We start from the raw sequence: 23509 nt of genomic DNA on the forward strand, positions 1-23509 counted from the left end.
AACTATGCTGACCAGATTCAGTTTTCCTACCAAGTAAACCAGAACGCCTACACTTCTACCTAGTACAATGCTCCCTTGTCAGCAATCATTCCTAATATGTTTATGACCCTGAAAAGGAAACTTTTCATATTATTTCAGTACACAGAAAGGCTGAAAGATCATAATTTTGATGAACAGGCGTTAATAGACACTGTACCCAACCTTGAGCATACTGGTGTGATTTATAACCTCTGCATGTTTTGCCCATTGCAACCTAATTCCATTTTTTTTCTTTATTTCATCCAGAGCAGACTAGCAAATTACATTTTTAAATCTTCTTTTTCTTTTCATCCCCTTTTAATAAAACCCCAGTATAAGTATATCCTTGGCTTGCTACATTATTCAGTGACAACTTAAGTGTGATGATACATTGTAAATACTGTAACTGTCATGTTGTCTTCATGCTCAAGCACATAAAGCTGACCAAGTATAAAAAAAAAATACTAAGTGTATTGCTGATCTTGCACAGCTTGAGTTTAGGCCGGGTAATGTAAATTGGCCAAAATTCAAACCGTTGGTAGCCCCCCCCCCCCCCCCCATCCCATCTCAATAACCCTGACAGCCGAGAGCAGCGAATGTCTGAATACAAAAGCTGGCAGGGAAGATTCCTCCGTCCACGCTATAAGAGAGAATTATTAACATGTAAAGCTACCCTAACAACTTACACCTCTTAAACTGGCCATACACTATACAATTTTCTTATTCAATTTCCTTTAGATTTACCCTAAACTATGTAGTGCAAGGGCCTGCCAGATTCCATATCACATGGTTTTGGTAAATCTAAAGCAAAGTTGAACAAGAAAATTGTATAGTGTATGGCCAGCCTTAGTCTCATACTTTATATTGTCATCTGGATGTAATATATATATATATATATATACACTCACAGGGCACTTTATTAGGTAAACCTGTTTAATTGTTTTGTAACACAAATTGCTAATCAGCCAATCACATGGCAGCAACTCAATGCATTTAGGCATCTAGATATGGTGAAGATGACTTGCTGAAGTTCAAGCTGAGCATCAGAATGGGGAAGAAAGGGGATTTAGGTAACTTTGAAGGTGGCATGGTTGTTGGTGCCTGACAGGCTGGTCTGAGTATTTCAAAAACTGCTGATCTACTGGGATTTTCATGCACAACCATTTCTAGGGTTTACAGAAAATGGTCTGAAAAAGAGAAAATATCCAGTGAGCGGCAGTTGTGTGGAGGAAAATGCCTTGTTGATGTCAGAGGTGAATGGGCAGACTGGTTCGAGATGATAGAAAGGCAACAGTAACTCAAAGAACCACTCGCTACAACCAAGGTATGCAGAATACCATCTGTGAATGCATAACACATCGACCCTTGAAGCAGATGGGCTACAGAAGCAGAAGATCACACCGGGTGGCACTCCTGTCAGCTAAGGAAACTGAGGCTACAATTTGCACATGCTCACCAAAGATGGACAATAGAAGATTGGAAAAATGTTGCCTGGTCTGAGTCTCGATTTCAGCTGCAACATTCAGATGGTAGGGTCAGAATTTGGCATAAACAACACGAAAGCCTGGATCCATCCCGCCTTGTATCAACAGATCAGGCTGGTGGTGGTGTAATGGTGTGGGGGATATTTTCTTGCCACACTTTGGGCTCCTTAGTACCAATTGAGCATTGTATAAACACCACATCCTACCTGAGTATTGTTGCTGACCATGTCCACCCCTTTATGACTGCTCCAAAACCATAAGGTGATACCACCCTTCTCCTGCGCTTGGAATGCAAGCCCCCCGACCACACTTCCCACGGGACTCACAACTGGCGTCTCAGATGGCTAAGGTCTTGCTGCCCAAAACGGACTGGGGTAGTCCACCGATACTAGAGGCAAAGAAAAACAAAGAAAGGGCGCACCGACCTAGTGCATTATCCTCATTAACAGGCTTTATTCATGCAACATATAAAAATGGCCACTCTGGCTCTGAGGAAGAGGTTAAGCGTCGAAACGCGTCAGCCGTCATCTTATCGGATATGGACTAATTTATGGACTATTCCTGACATTTGAGCAACTGAGCTCAATATGATCTATTTTCACCTATGTTTGTGAGTAGCCATTTTTATATGTTGCATGAATAAAGCCTGTTAATGAGGATAATGCGCTAGGTTGGTGCGCCCTTTCTTTGTTTTTCTTTGCCACCCCTTTATGACTACAGTGTACTCATCTGCTGATGGCTCCTTCCAGCAGGATAATGCACCATGTCACAAAGCTCAGATCATCTCAAACCTTTTTTTTTTTTTTCATGACAATGAGGTCACTGTACTCCAATGGCCTCCACAGTCACCAGATCTCAATCCAATAGAGCACCTTTGGGATGTGGTGGAATGGGGAGATTTGCATCATGGATGTGTAGCCGACAAATCTGCAGCAACTGCATGATGTTATCATGTTAACACAATATGGACCAAAATCTCTGAAGAATGTTTCCAACACCTTGCTGAATCTATGCCACGAAGAATTAAAACGGAGTTCCGGCCACAAAATCGACATAATTGATTTTGGGCCATCTGCTTGCTTTTGGTCACCTGAAAAAGAAATGGATAGTTACGATTTTTTTTTTTGTTTACCTTGTTATTGAAGAAAAATATACTCACCTTTCTTCCACTTCCTCCCTCTGCGGCCACGGACCGTGCCGTCACTTCCTCTTTGCATTGATTCCTGGGAGCTGAACGTCATCGCTCCCAGGAATCAATGCGCCTGCACCGGCCCCACTCGTCACTTCCGGTGAGGGCGCTCGTTCCCTGCAAAACATGCCTATGCCCAGAAGCTGTGGAGGGATGACTTGCCCGCACCGGAAGTGACGAGCGGGGCCAGTGCAGGCGCATTCTGGGAGAAGAGGACACGGAAGAGGACGCCTGAGATGGCAGCGCTGGAGAAGAAATTTTCAAGGTAAGTATTTCTTCTAAAAGGTAAGTGCAACCCAGGACAGTACAGAGGCTAGCCATTGTGGAATGTACTAGCCCTGAATGTCCCGGGGGTATTTTTATTGAAAAAACATTTTCGTGACCGGAACTCCGCTTTAAGGCAGTTCTGAAGGCAAAAGGGGGTCCAACCCGGTACTAGCAAGGTGTACCTAATAAAGTGGCCGGTGAGTGTATATAATACAGTGATTTCTAAAATTTGAGTTTCCTATACTACCAAATCACACTCGCTTCACAGACACCACCATACCTTAATCCACATATAGCATTTAACATAACCATAATGTAGTGACCCTTGTAGACCTAGACCTACAGATAACCTGTAACCTGTAGACTCTAAAAATGCTCAATGCTCAAGCATTACCAATATCTCATAACAACAGAACAGGGGTAAGATTACAAGGGAATGATTAACTGAAAAGTCATTGTAACAGTTAAGTTAACTAATATGTAAAGTTTTTGTTCCAATGTATAGACACAGCCATTGAGCACACTCAACTAGTTTGCCTCAGGTGATCACTAAAGTTTTGAATGAAGACATTTCAGATAGATAACCTCTTATCACGACATTCTTTTACTTATTTATGGGCTTCTCTGGGTTATACCTGAATGTCTGCTGGTTTGCTAGGGGGAGGGGACCAGAAGAACTTGCATTACTTTGCACTGTTTTTGCTCTTGTTAGCAATGTATGGCAGGGGTTAGTAACTTGAAAAGCTTGTCAAGTGCCTTAATCCAAGTCAATGACAGTGCATCCCAAAAGCACCCCTTTTGCATTCAGGAAGCTTTTGTTTAACAATCTTCCTTTAAAAAAAAAAAAAGTACTTTGGAATGCTTTAGACAAGGCCTTGCCTTTACCTGGCTCTTGGGGCACTATTCTTCCCACTGACACAGATGGGGCACTATTCCTCCCACTGACACCAACTATAGGGCACTATTCCCCCCACTGACACAAATGATGGGGCACTTCACTTCCCACTGACACCAACGATAGGACACTATTCCCCCCACTGACACAAATGATGGGGCACTTCACTTCCCACTGACACCAATGATGGGGCACTATTCCTTTCACTGATACAAATGATAGGGCAATATTCCTCCCACTGATACCAATAATGGAACACTATTCCTCCCACTGACACCAATGATTGGGCACTATTTCTCTCACTGATACGATTATTGGGGCACTATTCTTCCCACTGACACCAACGATGGGGCACTATTCTTCCCACTGACACCAACGATGGGGCACTATTCTTCCCACTGACAAGAACGATGGGGCACTATTCCTCCCACTGACACCAACCATGGGGCACTATTCCTCCCACTGACACCACCGATGGGGCACTATTCCTCCCACTGACACCAGAGATGGGGCACTATTCCTCCCACTGACACAAATGATGGGGCACTTCTCTTCCCACTGACACCAATCATGGGGCACTATTCCTCTCACTGATACAAATGATAGGCCAATATTCCTCCCATTGATACCAATAATGGGACACCATTCCTCCCACTGACACCAATGATTGGGCACTATTCCTCCCACTGATACAATTATTGGGTTACTATTCCTCCCACTGACACCGATGGGGCACTATTCCTCCCACTGACACCAACAATGGGGCACTAATACTCCCACTGACTTAAATGATGGGGCACTTCTCTTCCTACTGACACCAATGATGGGGCACTATTCCTCTCACTGATACAAATGATAGGGCAATATTCCTCCCACTGATACCAATAATAGGACACCATTCCTCCCACTGAAACCAATGATTGGGCACTATTCTTCCCACTGATACAATTATTGGGGCACTATTCCTCCCACTGACACCGCTGAGGCACTATTCCTCCCACTGACACCAACGATGGGGCACTATTCCTCTTGACATCAATGATTAGGCGCTATTTCTCCCACTGATGCCAATAATAGAACACCATTCCTCCCACTGACACCAATGACTGGGCACTATTCTTCCCACTGATACAATTATTGGGGCACTATTCCTCCCACTGACACCAACGATGGGGCACTATTCTTCCCACTGACACCAACGATGGGGCACTATTCCTCTTGACACCAATGATTAGGCGCTATTCCTCCCACTGATACAATTATTGGGGCACTATTCCTCCCACTGACACCAACGATGGGGCACTATTCTTCCCACTGACGGCCAGGAAATGTTATACTCCCACTGGCCACACTTCGGCCCCCCTAAAATCTGAAGAACAATAAACCCTCTAAACACGTCAAAAACACCAAAAACACATTCATTTTGAACCCCCTTGTGACCATACCCTAACTAAATAGGCATTCTGAACTTGATTCTGATCCGTGTCACAAGTGTTAATTACACTTACCTCTCCAAAAAGTAGGACCAAAGAACAGCAGTACCACTGGGATCAGTCACTGCAATACAAGTCTATGGGATTTCCAGTACAGTTTCATTCGTAAAAAAAAAAACAAGGATAGCCACATGGACCAACAACATTGAGCTAAGGGTGTAGCTTCAAACATGACCCAGTTTTATAAGAATGTATATTGGTGTTTGTAATTTATACTTTCCCCCCCGAAATGAAGAAATATCATAAGACCATTAGAAAGTAATAAAGCTTTACTTACTTTTCATAAACAAGCTCGTCATCAGTACAGAAGTAATGAGTATTGATGGTACTTTTTGGTTTGTTCCTCAAGGTTGCAAAATATAAGCGGTCTACAAGGAAACACAGCAGTTCACAAAATTACCAAACATATCTTCCAAATTATGAACCACAAATATGTGTCAGTATGTGGATCCCAAAAACTGAAGCACATACAAACTGTCTCAAGTTCCAATAGTGTCCAACCTAAGAACAGCCAATCAGAACTTAACATTTTACTTAAACTTACTTTAAAGGATCTCTTATCCAGCATGTAGTACCTCTCAAGGTTTTCAAAACTGATATTTTAATTATAGGTAGAATAGAGCTGCACGATTCTGGATAAAATGAGAATCATCATTTTTTTGCTTAGAATAAAGATCACGATTCTCTCACAATTCTCTATGTAAATGTAACATCTTTCACATTATACAAAAAAATTGGGCCAACTTTACTGTTTCGTTTTTTTTTTTCTAAATTCATTGAAGTTTTTTTTTCCCCAAAAAGCTGCGTTTGAAAGGCCACTGTGCAAATACAGTGTGACATAAAATATTGCATTGCAAATATTTTATTCTCTAGTATCTCTGTAAAAAATATATATAATGTTTGGGGGGGTCTAAGGAATTTTTCTAGCAAAAAATACTGAATTTAACTTGTAAGCAACAAGTGTCAAAAAAAGGCCTGGTCCTTAAGTGGTTAACTCAGGTGGTTTAGCTTTCAAAACAACTATGAAAGGCTTAAATATCAGTAATGGGCTGACTAAGCCTTTAAATGAGTCAAATGAAGGTAATATACTTAGACAGTAAACTTACTGTAATGATATGCTGTATGTTATTACAACTTATGACCAAACTTTTCTTTTGTTATAGACAGCATTAAGGGTTATATTTTTAGATCTCCATTTTAGCAGGAGAGTGATTTCATATCCTTTTAGATCAGACTTGCCGCCCAGAACGCGTAGCTATTGTGTTGTACTATGAGTACAGGACTTCAATTTTAATAGAAAAATAACAGGATAGTCTTTTAAGGTTTTTCCAAAGCAAACAAAAATAACCTGTATTGGATACATATCCTGGCTTTTAGAATGTCTGGTTTTCCAACGACTGGCCAAGTTCCACAACCCATGCTAAAGATTCCTATTTATTTAAAGGATTTTCTAACTTTTGGGCAACTAAAATAAACGCACTTCTGATCACAAATCTGAAATACTGCATATTGTTGTTTTCTTTTTTTTTTGCCTGCAAGGGGATCTTTCAGCATATTTATAATTTATATTTTTACTGCTTGTTGTATCAACCCTGCTTACAGACCTCAATAGCTCATGAGTCAAATTCCAAACTAATTTTCTTTAGTGCGTTGTGTGCCAGTGATACCTTCGTTGATTTTGAAATTCGACCAACTAAGCCTTCAATTTCATCGCGTTTTGCTACAGAAAATAATTTTCATGTCCGGGAATTTTCTTTTCTTGTGCTCATGCGCATTTCTTTTTCGATTATATTTCTCACATGATTCTCCCATTATTGATTAGAAAAACGTTTTTCAAAAAAATTCCAACATTCCTGATCACTCAAATCTAATGGCCTCATGAAAATTGGCTGTTGCTGCGCCCCACTAATGGTGCAAAATTCAAACAAAAATTCTTAGATAAGATTTTTAAAAGAAAATGATTTTGAAATTCAACCCCTGTATGGTCGGCCTAAGACCTGTTAAATTGTTCTTGTTCAATTTCCTTTAGGTTTAACTTTACACACTTGCCGACCACCCGCCGCATATAGGCTGGCTCGGCTGCGTGAATCGCTGTACCTGTACGCCGCTTCGCGGGAGCGTTCCTGGGGGCAAGCACGCACTGCCTGCCCGCCCCCCACTAGGCAGCCGATCCACGGGGCCGGCGGCTGAGATTGCCACCGGGCACCAGCGATCGCTCCCCACTGAGAGAGAACGACAGTCTGCTGCTGTAAACTCTCTCTGAAACGATCACAGAGCGCCTGTGACCCTCCAGTATAGGATCACAGGTCTCTGTGTTGATTTTACAAGTCCCTCCCCCATTCAGTTAGAAAACACTCCTCTAGGCTCACACTTAACCCTTTGATCACCCCTGGGTTAACCCCTTCCCCGCCAGTGTAATTATTACAGTAACAGTGGGAAGGGGGGGGGCGTTGGCATAGAGCTAAGCAGTTAACATGCTTGTCTTGCAGCTCTGAGGTCTTGGCTCTGTGCAATCTATGAAGCACTTAGTAATATAGTGGCACTTTATAAATACAGGAAATAAATCAATAAAATATAAGTGTGCATGTAAATGCTGTGAGAAATCAGCTGTCAAATCATTTCAATATATCTTGTGTTTATGACCAGTTTTTAACATAAGTGATAATGGCAGCAGTATAACTGAATGTTACATTTGCTTATGCAGTGTTCAAGTGGAACCAAACCCATCAATATAACTGTTTCCCAATGCAGTTACATTCAAGGCATGCCATCATTTGATAACTGTCACCATTGCTTATTTCCTCAACTGAACTGCTTACCTATCAAACGGTTGGTGTCATAAATCACTACATGTGCCGTACCATGACAGCTGCAGATCAAACAGGGGCTAAGATGGCAGCTTACTTAGCTGTAAGGGCCGGTTCACATTAGTGCGATCACAGAGATTGCATTTAATTAGGAGCGCACTGCTCCTAAATTACAAGCGATCTCTGTACGGTGCAAATTTCAGCCATTCAGTTTGAATGCAGTCAGCACCCTTAAAGTGTAACTAAAGGCAAACCTTTTTTTTGCCATCTGTGTCCCATGTGGGAGATTTCCCTTTACTTCCTGGCCAACAGCCAAAACAGGAAATTAAAGTTTTGCCTTTAGTTAGACTTTAGGCTCCATTACATCTTGGTGTCCCGGATCGCGGGCAGAACCGCAGAAGTTCTTGGACTTCTTTTGGACGGCAGGCGTCCCGCAATTCTATTTGCACGATTCGTCAATATTGGCAAAATCGCTCCGCATTTGGGTATGCCATTGGAAGTGAGGGGGATTGCATGGGCGTCCCGCGATTTGCCATGATTCGGGATTTCAGGCAGAATGGCGGCAATTCTGCCCACGATCTGGGACGCCAAGGTGTGAACGGAGCCGCGGCTTAGATACACTTTGGGGATACCTAGACATTTCATATTTGGTATTCCTGCACTAAGACCCTATGGCACATATTGCTTAGGACCCTATGAGGCATATTGCTTTTAAAAGTTGGAGAAAAATATAGGTGGGGGGGGGTGTAGAGTTCTTGGCCATTGAGAGCAATTAGAATTAATGTTTATGCTGTGGAAAATAGATTGATGATAATGATGATTGGTCACTATATGCAGTTACTCCACGTTTCTTCCATTTCCTCTCAGTTTTTTTTAACTGAATATACATAAAAAAATTATAGTGCTGCTGATATAAAAAAATAAATCCTGCACAATCCTCTTAATGTGCCGATATAAAATGCAATATCCCAGTCAACAGATTAAGTAGTAGAGCAAATCAAATTGTGCACATACACATAAGCAATGTGAAATAAAGTTCATAAATCAATAGATCAAACAATTGACATCATCATTCAAAGTTTTTTCCTTGAACTCTTCCATATGGAAAAAGAAAGTGAGCCCACAAAGAAAGTGAGCCCCGGTGCTGTAAATCTCAGCCTCAGGGGGAGAGGGGAGCAGGTGCCTGTTTTTGACAGGTATCCGCCCCCACTTCCGGAAGACCTCGGCGCAGTGAGATCAGTTGGAAGTCCTGCCCCTCCCCTCCTTCCCCTGCCGCCGGGCCATTAGTAAAGCGCAGCTCGCTTTGGGCATGCGCAGTGGGGAATCGGCTGTGAAGCCGCAAGGGTGCTGACATCGCAGGATCCCTGAACAGGTAAGTTTCCTAATAACAAAAGTAAGCAGCTTCAATATTTGTAGCTGCTGACTTTTATTTTTTTTTTTGAAAGAGGCTGGACCTCCTCTTTAAGGTTTGTTACCTTAATGCATTCAATGCATTAAGGTGAAAAACCTGTGCTGCAGCTCCCCCCCCCCCCCTCCAGACCCCCCACCCCTTTTTCTTACCAGAGCCCAATCCAGCAATGTGCACGAATGCAGCAGCTTCAGCAGCTGTCTTTCTCCTCATTGGACAGATTAATAGCAGCAGGAACCATTGACTTCCACTGCTGTCAATTTAAAAGCTGTGACACAGGAGTGGGGGCGGGGCCAAGTCCTGCTGTCTGTTGCAAAAGGCGCAGCAGCTGGACTCGGGAATGAGCCTGCATGGTGCCCCAACAAAAATCCGCTTTCCGTGGGGGCACCCGATGAAGATGAGGGGCTTAGTGTGCCGTCGGTACACGAGAAGAAGAAGATAAGGGATGCTCTGCGCAAAACCATTGCACGAGCAGGTAAGTGTAAGCGTGTTTGTTTTTTAATATCGAGCGTTTACAACCACTTTAAAATATATCCTGGTTTTATTTAAAAAGTATCAACTTACATTAAAATTATAACAGGAGCTAGAGCTGCACGAACAATCGTTAAAAAATCGCAATCTCGATTCACCTTCCCTCACAATCTCAATTCGGCATTTCCTTGATTCATACAGTGCAGAGCTGTTCTCTGCTCACTCACAGCTGAAAAAAGTCTCTAGCAAATGTTTATCAACATTGCTTAGTGCTGGGAGATAACTATAAACACGTTATACAATGTATCATTTTGTTCTTTTAGATCAAACAATGAATTTCTGTCTGTAAATAAAGGCAGTTAACCACTTAAAATACTTTTTTTTCTGACATATGTTGCTTACAAGTTAAAATCAGTATTTTTTGCTAGAAAATAATTAGAACCCCCAAACATTATATATTTTTTCAGCCGAGACCCTAGAGAATAAAATGGCGGCTGTTGCAATCTTTTATGTCACAAATAAACAGTAAAGTTAGCCCAATTTTTTTGTATAATGTGAAAGATGATGTTATGCCGAGAATTGTGAGAGGATCGTAATCCTTATTCTAAGCAAAAATATTGTTATTCTCATTTTATCCAGAATTGTGCAGCTCTAACAGGAGCGCATGTGATAATAAACATCTAGATGCAAACAGAGTTTACTTGCACCTATTTTCCGATAATGCCGCTGATGTGACCTGGCTCTGCCCTAACGCATTGCGTCACTCACCATTGGACTTCATCAGAGGATCTTATGTGTATGTGCACAATTTGATTTGCATTATAACTTATTCTATTGACTGGGGTGTGGCATATTACAGTGCCTTTGCGAAAGTATTCGGCCCCCTTGAACTTTGCGACCTTTTGCCACATTTCAGGCTTCAAACATAAAGATATAAAACTGTAATTTTTTTGTGAAGAATCAACAACAAGTGGGACACAATCATGAAGTGGAACGAAATTTATTGGATATTTCAAACTTTGTTAACAAATAAAAAAACTGAAAAATTGGGCGTGCCAAATTATTCAGCCCCTTTACTTTCAGTGCAGCAAACTCTCTCCAGAAGTTCAGTGAGGATCTCTGAATGATCCAATGTTGACCTAAATGACTAATGATGATAAATAGAATCTACCTATGTGTAATCAAGTCTCCGTATAAATGCACCTGCACTGTGATAGTCTCAGAGGTCCGTTCAAAGCGCAGAGAGCATCATGAAGAACAAGGAACACACCAGGCAGGTCCGAGATACTGTTGTGGAGAAGTTTAAAGCCGGATTTGGATACAAAAATATTTCCCAAGCTTTAAACATCCCAAGGAGCACTGTGCAAGCGATAATATTGAAATGGAAGGAGTATCAGACCACTGCAAATCTACGAAGACCTGGCCGTCCCTCTAAACTTTCAGCTCATACAAGGAGAAGACTGATCAGAGATGCAGCCAAGAGGCCCATGATCACTCTGGATGAACTGCAGAGATCTACAGCTGAGGTGGGAGACTCTGTCCATAGGACAACAATCAGTCGTATACTGCACAAATCTGGCCTTTATGGAAGAGTGGCAAGAAGAAAGACATTTCTTAAAGATATCCATAAAAAGTGTTGTTTAAAGTTTGCCACAAGCCACCTGGGAGACACACCAAACATGTGGAAGGTGCTCTGGTCAGATGAAACCAAAATCAAACTTTTTGGCAACAATGCAAAACGTTATTTTTGGCGTAAAAGCTACACAGCTCATCACCCTGAACACACCATCTCCCCTGTCAAACATGGTGGTGGCAGCATCATGGTTTGGGCCTGTTTTTCTTCAGCAGCGACAGGGAAGATGGTTAAAATTGATGGGAAGATGGATGGAGCCAAATACAGGACCATGCTGGAAGAAAACCTGATGGAGTCTGCAAAAGACCTGGGACTGGGATGGAGATTTGTCTTCCAACAAGACAATGATCCAAAACATAAAGCAAAATCTACAATAGAATGGTTCACAAATAAACATATCCAGGTGTTAGAATGGCCAAGTCAAAAGTCCAGACCTGAATCCAATCGAGAATCTGTGGAAAGAACTGAAAACTGCTGTTCACAAACGCTCTCCATCCAACCTCACTGAGCCCGAGCTGTTTTGCAAGGAGGACTGGGCAACAATTTCAGTCTCTCGATGTGCAAAACTGATAGAGACATACCCCAAGCGACTTACAGCTGTAATCGCAGCAAAAGGTGGCGCTACAAAGTATTAACTTAAGGGGGCTGAATAATTTTGCACGCCCAATTTTTCAGTTTTTTACTTGTTAAAAAAGTTTGAAATATCCAATAAATTTCGTTCCACTTCATGATTGTGTCCCACTTGTTGTTGATTCTTCACAAAAAATTACAGTTTTATATCTTCCTGTTTGAAGCCTGAAATGTGGCAAAAGGTCGCAAATTTTCAAGGGGGCCGAATACTTTCGCAAGGCACATTAAGTCACATTGTCACATTAAGAGGATTGTGCACGATTCATTTTTTTTATATCAGAAGAGATACTTTTGGTGTTGTCAGCAGCTGAGTGTAGGCTAATACCTTATTTGTGATTACCTGTATTACCTTAAAGAGATAAAAAGCCTTCTGTGTGTAGCAGCCTCCCCAGCACCCACCTTATACTTAAAGCGGAGTTCCACCCAAAAGTGGAACTTTCGCTCATTTGCTTCCCCCCCCCCCCCTCCGGGGGCCACATTTGGCACCTTTCAGGGGGGAGGGGGGAACGCGTACCTGTTTTTGACAGGTACCCTTTCCCACTTCCGGGAGACAGCACCATCCCTCAGAAGTTTGGCCCCCTCCTCCTTCCTCACCTCCTCCTTCCCCTGCCGCCGAGACAATCCCTCACCGGCAATGGCAGCGGCAGCACCTGACAGCCGATGGTAACATCAGCTGCGGTGCCGACATCGTGGACTCCAGGACAGGTAAGTGTCCTAATATTAAAAGTCAGCAGCTACAGTATGTGTAGTAGCTGCTGGCTTTTAATTTTCGGAGGGGGAGGGGGTGAGGCTGGAAAACCGCTTTAACTGAGCCCCATCTCTGTCCAGCGATGTCCATGAGTCCCTCGGCCGTCCGGCACACTCTCACCTGATTGGCCGAGACACAGCAACGGCACCATTGGCTCCCACGGCTGTCAATCAAAGTCAGTTAGCCAATCAGGAGAGAGGGGGGCCGAACTGCAGCTCCGTGTGTCAATTCAGCTGCTTGCTGTGGGGGCACTCGACAGGAGGGAGGGGCGAGGAGCAACAAGGAGGGACCCCGAAAGAGGAGAATGCAGGCTGATCTGTGCAAATCCAACTGCACAGAGGAGGTAATTATAACATGTTTGTTTGTTTATTTGTTTTTTGTTTTTTAAACATGAGACTTAAGTGATATAGGTGGCAGCGCATTAGGATATTTAATTATCTTCTTTTTTTTCCTTTTTTTATTTTTTTTTAACAGGCCCATACTGAGTTGAGCAGAACTCTTGCTGGGGAGACAGGTTCTAGAATGCAGCCAATTCAAAGCTGAAATAAACAGCATTGACACTCTAGAACTGTGCAACCTCGGCCATTGTGTAATACCACACTGGAAACCTGTAATCTTAGCCACATTCCAGGGAAATGTGGTGTCACTGTGTAACACTTTAGTGAATGACAGCATGCTGCATTATAGGCCAATAAATGTCATTCACAGCCTTAGTAGAGGTCACATAGGAGTGGGTCCTGTTTCCTACATTGATTGATTCCTACAGAACAGTAACCCTGGGAGTAGATTACATGCAGAAATCGCACAGCCAGCGCTTCTAGTTTTTATGAAGGGCACGGCGTTCTGTCAATTACTGCAGATCGTTGGATAATGCCTCCAACCATCTGTGCATGTGCAGTAGTTACCAATCAGCTGAAATTATGTCAACACTGCGCATGCGCAGATCGCCGGAGGCATTACCTGACGATCAGCAAAGCGCAGTGTTCTGTCGATTACTGCAGATCATCTGATAATGCCTCCAATGGTAGCTGTCGTGATGTCAACAATGTGCATGCGCAGATCTTCAGAGGCATTATCAGACAGATGAGCAAAGCGCAGAGGTAGAATCTGATCATTAGATTCTGCCTCGCTCTCTCTGTGCATGTTTGTTCTGCTAATTACTGCAGATCATCGGAATAATGCCTCCAACGATCTGCGCATGTGCAGGGCTGACGTCACGCCAGCTGATCGGCAGATCAGCTGTAGTGACGTCACTACTGCGCATGCGCAGAACGTCGAAGGCATTATCTGACAATCTGCAGTAATCGACAAAACAACCACACTACAGGAGGTTTTTGGAAAATCCTATGTTACAACTCAACAGACAGATAGTGAATTATATAATGTATTGTTCCGTCAATTTCTGAACTGTTTTTCAAGCTTTTTACATTCATTTTTATTTTACAAATCATTTTGTGAGCAATATACTGACTGTATATATATTTACACGATATTGTCAAAAGTATTGTGACGCCTGCCTTTACACACACGTGAACTTTAATGGCATCCCAGTCTTAATTTGTAGGGTTTAATACTGAATTGGCACACCATTTGCAGCTATACCAGCTTTACCAATTCTGGGAAGGCTGTCCACAAGGTTTAGGAGTGTGTCTATGGGAATGTTTGACCATTCTTCCAAAAGCGCATTTGTGAGGTCAGGCACTGATGTTGGACGAGAAGGCCTGGCTTGCAGTCTGTGCTCTAGTTAATCCCAAAGGTGTTCTATCGGGTTGAGGTCAGGACTTTGGTGCGCAGTCATGTTGGAACAGGAAGGGGTGATCCCCAAACTGTTCCCACAAAGGTGGGAGCATGAAAGTATCCAAAATGTCTTGGTATGCTGACCCCTTAAGAGTTCCCTTCACTGGAACTAAGGTGCCAAACCCAACCTCTGAAAAACAACCCCACACCATAATCCCCCCTCCATCAAATGATGTGGACCAGTGCACAAAGCAAGGTCCATAAAGACATGGATGAGCGAGTTTGCCATGGAAGAACTTGACTGGCCTGCACAGAGTCCTGACCTCAACCGGATAGAACACCTTTGGAATGAATTAAAGCGGACACTCTCAGCCAGGCCTTCTCATCCAACATCAGTGCCTGTTCTCACAAATGCACTTCTGGAAGAATGGTCAAACATTCCCATAGACACACTCCTAAACCTCGTGGACAGCCTTCCCAGAAGAGTTGAAGCTGTTATAGCTGCAAAGGGTGGGCCAATTCAATATTGAACCCTATGGACTAACACTGGGATGCCATTAAAGTTCAGATGCGTGTAAAGGCAGGCGTCCCAATACTTTTGGCAATATAGTGTATATTAGGGTTGCACCGATTTCGTTTTTTTACCAGTGAGTACCAATACTTTCGGTCAAGTACTCGCTGATACCGAGTACCAATACCTTTGCAGTGCGATTTGAGTCCATACAAAATGAATGAGCTGAAATTGCACTGCAAAGAATCGCATGCAGTTTGAACAGGAATGCAGTGCGATTCCTGGCAGAATCACATGCGATTTTTCCCACTGTGAGAACCCAGGCTGAAGTCACTATGACAAGTTTGGGTTCACACAGGAGCGGTGCAGGAAACCGTAAATGATTCGCACAGGAATCGCACCGCATTCCTGTTACAATCGTTATTCTTTGCAGTGCGATTGAGCCCATTCATTCTGTATGGCCTCAAATCGCACCACAAAGGTATTGGTTTGGGTATCGGAGCATTTGCACGAGTACCGGTATTGGTGCAACCCTAAAAAAAAAAAAAAAAGAAAATAGAATTAAACAGAATGGGTATTTTTTTTACAAGGTAAGGGTTCACATATACCTTTAGCAACACATGCTCATTAACCGCTTGCCAACTGCCCGCTGCAGATTTACTGCGGCAGGCTGGCTCTGCTGCGCGAACCGACATAGGGGTACGTTGGCTTGCGGGAGCATTCCTGGGGGGCGAGTGTGCGCCGGCAGTGGCGAGCGCCCGCCCCCACTAGCCAGCGGGGATGCCGATGCAGGGGCACCCGCGATCGCTCCCCGCTGAGAGAGAGAACACCGGTCAGCTGTTGTAAACACAGCTGACCGTTGTTCTCTCTGAAATGATCACAGAGCACCTGTGATCCTCCTATATAGGAACACAGGTCTCTATGGTCATTTTACAAGTCCCTCCCCCCACAGTTAGAAAACACTCCCCTAGGCTTACACTTAACCCTTTGATCACCCCTGGTTAACCCCTTCCCTGCCAGCGCCATTATTACAGTAACAGTGCATATTTTTAGCACTAACTACTGTAGTAATGTCACTGGTCCCCTGAAAAGTGTAAAAAAATGTCAGTTAGGGGTCCAATCTGTCCGCCGCAATGTCGCAGTCCCGCTAAAAATCGCAGATCGTCCCCATTACTAGTAAACAAATAAATAAATAAAAATGACATAAATCATCCCCTAGTTTGTAGACGCGATAACTTTTGTACAAACCAATCAAAATACGCTTATTGCGATTTTTTTTACAAAAAATATGTAGCAGATTACAAATTGGCCTAAGAGGATGAAGAAATTAGATTTTTACCTTTTTTTTTTGGGGGGGGGGGGGTAATGTTATATAGCAGAATGTGAAAAATATTGTTTTTTTTTTTTTTTTTAGAATTGTTGCTTTTTTTTTTTTGTTGTTTATAGCGCAAAAAATAAAAATCGCACAGGTGAACAGATACCACCAATAGAAAGCTTTATTTGTGGAAAAAAAAAGGACATCAATTTTATTTCGGTACAGCATCGCTCAACCGTGCAATTGTCCGTTTAAGTAACGCAGTGCCGAATAGCAAAAAATGGCCTGGTCATTAAGGGGGCAAATCCTTCCGGTCCAGAACTGGTTAACAGAAAACATGTTTTGGAGCTGGGAAAAAATGACATCCAAAAAAGTGTTGTATTTATTATCCATAGAAGATTTTTTCCCTGTCCAGCAGGATGGCTAAAGACAGCAGAAACAATTCAGAAACTGTTGTAGAGGAATGATCCGGAGGAACAACACCCTCCTACATGACGAGTTTTACATGCATCTGCACAAAAGCATTGCGTCCGTGGCAACTGAAGTTTGTCAACCTTGTAAATTGTCCGGTCTGAATTGCTACGATGGTATGTGACTATTGAGAAATCACTTCCCTTATCGCCTTTGTAAAATGATCCCTTGTATAATGAGAACCTATTACAGCTCTGATTAAGAGATTCTCATTGAAACATAAAATGTTACTGTTTATAATAAAACTGTGTTTAACAAATGTAGGATACTTTGTGGCAATAAATGATTTCTTTGCATATTTGTGGCACAGCAGATAACTTAGTAAATGAGAGGTCAACAAAACCAACAGCACTATCTCTCATCTCATGAAAAGGCTCTCAATGTGTTTGATTACAGGCAGCAACCATGTTAGGCTTGTGAAAGCCTCTGTGTTTGCTCACCATAGTGACAATGAATGCCACTCTGCAGGCTTCTACCTACAGATAAGCCTATAATAAGCCTTACCTGTAGGTACTATGAATATCTTCTAAACCTGCACCATATTGGAAGTATTCATACTTATTGCAGCCAGTGATGTCACCAGCGCATGCGCTCTGAAGGGACGGTATACCCGTGCCGTCCCTTCAGAGCACTGTGCTGCGGTCCATGACTCCTGTGCGCATGCGCGGGAGTGACGTCATGGCGGCGCGGCCAATCAGACCGCCGGAGGACGCGAACCTGGAAGGAAGACCAGTTGAAGATGGACGCATCTGTCAAAGCTGACAGCCCGCCGGTACAGGGCTTCATTCTAAGGAAAGTATTTCATAATGTGCTAGTATGATATGCATACTAGCACATTATGCCTTTACTTTGAAGGGTTTAAAAAAAAATGGGCACAGTTTACTTCCTCTTTAATACATGAAACTAGCCAACTGAACATCTGACTGAATTGGGGGGAGAAAAAAGTAAACTTTCAGGCCCTTGGTGTTTTGTAGCTTGAAGCTCCAAAAAGCTCACCATACAAAATCCCATAATTTTTATTTGTGCCTGTTCATACCTTAAATTGGTAGTAAATTCCTTTTTTTTTTTTTTTAATTTTTACCTACAGGTAAGCCTATAATAAGGCTTACCTGTAGGAAAAAATGAATATATTCAAAACGTAAGATGTTTAGGAGATATGCGAGTGAGCAGCAGCCGGTGACGTCACCGTCACATGCGCTCTGAAGGAACAACATACCCATGCCCTTCTATCAGAGCTCTGTGATATAAACCGTGACTCTGGCCTGTAAGCACAGGAGTGACATCATTGCGTCCTGGCCATTCAAGCGGCAGCATCCCGAGAACCCGAACCCAGAAGAAATACCTAGTGAAGATGGAAGTCTCTGCAGCGGTGACAGCGCGCCGCTAAAGGGCTTTGTTTTAAGGTAAGTCTCTCATAATGTGCTAGTATGCGATGCATACTAGCACCTTATAATATTACCTTGCAGGGAGATTTTTTTTTTCTTTTATTCTGAAACTTTTCTACCGCGTTAAAAAAGTACGGGAGCTTCTTCTGAGCTACAAACTTGAAACGTTTTTATGGCCCCAACAAAAAAACGTGCGAACATGCAAAAACGCCCATATCACATGGTTTTATTCCCTAGTAACCAGCTTTCCACTGGCTAAAAATTATTTTAAAAAAATGCCCAAGCCTCAGACAACTGCAAAAATAAGCAAAAACATCCGTACAAATGCTAAAAAGGAAAAAAAAAAGCCTGGAGAACCAATGAAGATGCTCATGTAAAAAGTAAATGCAGCCTATACAAAAATTCACAACAAACATCAAGTTTGCCTGGGATCAAAGAATATAGAATCTACAGAGCTCCAATGTTGGCCAATAATGGGGCAATTCTGTAGCAGTTTGGTGGAATTTATTAACTGCAAAGGTTTCCTAATTTCCAATGATCATAAATGGGATGAAAATTGATACAAATCACATCAATGGCGCTCAAAGTGGCATTTTTGATTGCTTTATGCCAGCTATGTCCAAACTATGGCCTTCCAGCTGTTCAGGATCTACAATTCCCATCATGCCTAGTTATGTCAGAGATTTACAATGCCTCATGGGAATTGTAGTTTCTGAACAGCTGGAGGGCCATAGTTTGGACACCCCTGTTTTTATGTCTTATTTTTATTTGTTGAAACCAGAGATTGTTGGTGGATTGACTGTGAAGGTTAAACACAGAAAAGTGACAGCAAAAAAAAAGACTGAGTAAGGCTGCATTCACATGTCAGCGTATGGATCGCGGGCAGAATCGCAGCGATTCCGCCCGCGATCCGGAGATCATTGCAAATCGCGGGACGCCTATGCGTTGCCCGTGATTTGCAATAGCACCCCAAACGCTGAGCGATGTTGCCGCGATTTCCGCCTGCCGAATCGCGGTAACATCGCGCAAAAAAATCGTGGGACGCAATATGCTCCAAAGAAGCTCTTGTATTTTTTTGGGCGTAATGCGTCCCGCGATTTTTTTTTGCGCGATGTTACCGCGATTCGGCAGGCGGAAATCGCAGCAACATCGCTCAGCGTTTGGGGTGCTATTGCAAATCACGGGCAACGAACAGGCGTCCTGCGATTTGCAATGATCTCCGGATCGCGGGCGGGATCGCGGGCGGGATCGCGGGCGGAATCGCGGCGATTCTGCCCGCGATCCATACGCTGACATGTAAATGCAGCCTCAGTGCCGGTTCACACTAGGGCGACCTGTGAGGCGACCTGGTCACCTCACAGGTCGCCGCAGGTCGCCTTCCATAGGGAAGCTGCGGACCCGTTCTAATAGGAGCGACACAAGTCGCTCCGACCTAGAAAAAGGGTCCGGAGCTTCTTTGGGGCGACCCGGAGGCGACCGCCATAGACTTCAATGTTATGAAGTCCGCGGCGGCCGCTCCGAGGTCGCGGCGCGCTGCTCGCACCGCGACCACAGAGGTCGCGGTGCGAAGTAGCGTCGCTGCAATGTGAACCGGCGCTAAGTCTGCCTGTTTTTTGTTTTGTTTTTATAAATGTTTTGTATTTTCTTTTGTTTCTGTTATTTATTTATTTATTTATTTTTGTTAACTTTTTTGTCTGAGTACTGTATAGATCTATGTTCGTCCCATGCATGCCTAAAGCCCTTAACTGTTGACTGGCTCACTACCTTTTTCTGGAAGTTTATTCCAAGCATCAACTACCCTTTCAGTAAAATTATACTTTCTAAGATTACTTCTCATTTATCCACGTCACAGTATACTGCAGCTAGTAGTAGTTGTAGCATTTAAATGATCTTGTTCTATAATGTTCCAGTTGTTTTACCTCTCATCCAAATCGTTTTCTTAGTTCTAATGAGTGTAGAGAACTTGTCATAGAATTTAAGGCAGCCATCCTCAACCAAGGTTCCTGGAACCTTAGGATTCCATCAGAGGTTGCTAGGGGTTCCCTAACAAGGAACTGTAAGCCCCCATTCCCTAATATTAACCTTCTATTACCATGTTTGCTGCATTGAGCTGGATTAGCATTCTCACCCACCCAGCGAATCCAGCGATGGTCCAATGTGACACACTGACTGTCTCTGTCAGGTTACTGCGCATGCGTAAGTGTGGTGTAAATGGCCCCAGAGCCTCCTCAATCTGTATCTCAGGAGGAGACTCTGTCATTCTCACCAAGGCAAAAATAGTGGAAGACCAGTCCAGCTGCCTCAAAAAAGGTAGGTAACGAGCTCTCAAAAAAAAAAAAACTGTAAGGGGGATTCTTCCCCCTAACCACCCATATAAGGAACATTCTTCCCACTGACCACCAATGTAAGGAACATTCTTCCCACTGACCACCAATGTAAGGAACATTCTTCCCACTGACCACCGATTTCAGGAACACTCTTCCCCCTGACCACTCAAATAAGGAACATTTTTCCCCCTGACCACCCAAATAAGGAACATTCTTCCCCCTGACCACCCAAATAAGGAACATTCTTCCCCCTAACCACCCAAATAATGAACATTTTTCCCCCTGACCACCCAAATAAGGAACATTCTTCCCCTGACCACCCAAATAAGGAACATTCTTCCCCTGACGACCCAAATAAGGAACATTCTTCCCCTGACCACCCAAATAAGGAACATTCTTCCCACTGACCACCAATGTAAGGAAAATACTTCCCACTGACCACCAATGTAAGGAAAATACTTCCCACTGACCATCAATGTAAGGAACATTCTTCCCACTGACCACAAATTTAACCACTTAAGCCCCGGAGGATTTGGCTGCTAAAAGACCAGGGGGTATTTTGCGATTCGGCACTGTGTGACTTTAACGGACAATTGCGCGGTCGTGCGACGCTGTACCTAAACGAATTTGACGTCCTTTTTTCCCCACAAACAGAGCTTTCTTTTGGTGGTATTTGATCACCTGTACGATTTTTTGATCACGCGCTATAAACAAAAAAAGAGCGACAATTTTGCAAAAATAACAATATTTTTCACATTTTTTTATATGAAATTCCCAAAAAAAAAAAAAAATCAAAATTTTTTAACATTTTCGGCCAATTTGTTTTATGCTACATATGTTTGGTAAAAAAAAATCGCAAAAAGCGTATTTTGATTGGTTTGCGCAAAAGTTATTGCGTTTACTAACAAAGGGAAAGATTTTTGTCATTTTTGTTGTTTTTTTTTTAAAGCGTAATGGCGGCGATCTGTGATTTCTTTTGCTGTACTGCGACATTGGGGCGGACAGATTGGACCCTTGACTGACATTTTTGACACTTTTGGGGTTACCAGTGACATTTCTACAGTAATCAGTGCTATACATATGCACTGTTACTGTAAAAATACACTGGCAGTGAAGGGGTTAACTTTATTTGAGAGGGAGGGGCTGTGTGTGTCCCTAGGGGCGTGATTCTAACTGTGATTGGCTGTCTGTTGAGCTGTAGTTACACTGATCAACGGTCCTACATAGTAGAACCGTATGATCAGTGTCTCTACACAGGGAGAACTGACAGGCAGCTTGTTTACACAAGCTGCCTGCCTTTCTCCCTCTCCCCCGCCGATCGCCGAGTGACCGGCGGACATCGGGTCCGCCGGTCACACGCACGGGGGGGACCGTGACCGCGCGGGGCCGCGCCGCCGGTGGCGCGCGCTCGCTCCCGAGAGCCTCACAGGCTAGTGACGTATATTTACGTCACTTTGCCTGTGAGGGGCTGACTGCCGCAGTAAATCTACTGACGGCAGTCGGCAAGTGGTTAAGGAAAATACTTCCCACTGGCCACCAATTTAAGGAACATTCATCCCACTGACCACCAATGTAAGGAAAATACTTCCCACTGGCCACCAATTTAAGGAACATTCTTCCCACTGATCACCAATGTAAGGAACATTCCTCCCACTAACCACCAATGTAAGGAACATTCTTCCCACTGATCACCAATGTAAGAAATATTCTTTTCCACTGACCATCATGGTAATGTAACCATGAGCTGTAGATACAGAAATTATTAGCAGAGTTTTTCCTGTGACCAGAAAGTCATTTTAGGGGCCCTCCATGATATAAAGATTCAGAAGAGCTGATTTAGAGGCACACGGGTAACTCAGTCACATTGATCCTATTGAAGTCAATGTTCAGTTATGTTCTGACGCTCATTAGAACCGAGGAAGCTACTTGGATGAATAGCAAAATATCTTCAACATTCCAAGACGAGTCGGATTTGAACTTGTGTGTGGTCAACAATAATCAGCCAACTTCCCCGATTTCTAAGAGCTCTCAATCTGAAAAGTTTCTATTCAAACCATGAAGCTACTGGTTACCCTGATCTGAAGGTCAAAAATATACAAAACTTTTGAAGACATTAGCTGGTTAAAGGTCATATTTAGGTCCAGAAAACCTAAACAATGTCCGTTTACATCCACTTGTCAATAGAGTTACATGGAATTTCCACTAAGTCCACCAGAAGGATCTGACCGGAAAGGGCCATAACCTCTAGTTTTACACCACTGCAGCTTTGAAATTGCGCTACTTCAGCGTGATCAATGCAATTTGGACCTCTGATTTAATTGCGGCTTGCGATCTTATTTAACAGAAGTCAATGCAATGAAATCGCAAAGAAAGGAGAGCAGGAACCTTTTCAAAGTTGCTGCGGCTTGAGTTGTAATGATTTGAATGGTTCCATTGCCAGCAATGGGGTGTAATTTGTCATGCAAATTTGAATTGTCTAATCGCGAGACAAATCGCAGGGCTAAAGCTAAAAAATGATACAGTGATTGTACAGTGTGTGGCCAGCTTTAGATTTACCCAAAAAATATGTAGTATGAGAACAGACCATTCAATTTGTATGAAATCAGGCAGGCCCTGTATACGGCAGAGTTTATCATAGATCTAAAGGAGATTGTACCAACCAATTGCACAGCTTAAAGGTGACCATACACTATACAGTCATGGCTTAAAGCGGAACTAAA

At 43.1% G+C, this 23509-nt stretch overlaps 1 protein-coding gene across 2 annotated transcripts in view; it reads right to left on the reverse strand.

Moving 5' to 3' along the window:
- The window catches only part of CDC14A (cell division cycle 14A), a 212075-nt gene that overhangs the window by 184237 nt on the left and 4329 nt on the right, over window positions 1-23509 (reverse strand). For both annotated transcript variants that reach the window (XM_082265809.1, XM_082265808.1), the window contains exon 2: window positions 5624-5714. In XM_082265809.1, coding sequence (XP_082121935.1) covers window positions 5624-5714 — 91 coding nt within the window. The remainder of the gene's footprint in view (window positions 1-5623; window positions 5715-23509) is intronic.

Source organism: Pelophylax lessonae, assembly GCF_965119305.1.
Source record: "Pelophylax lessonae genome assembly, chromosome: 8".
NCBI lineage: Eukaryota > Metazoa > Chordata > Amphibia > Anura > Ranidae > Pelophylax > Pelophylax lessonae.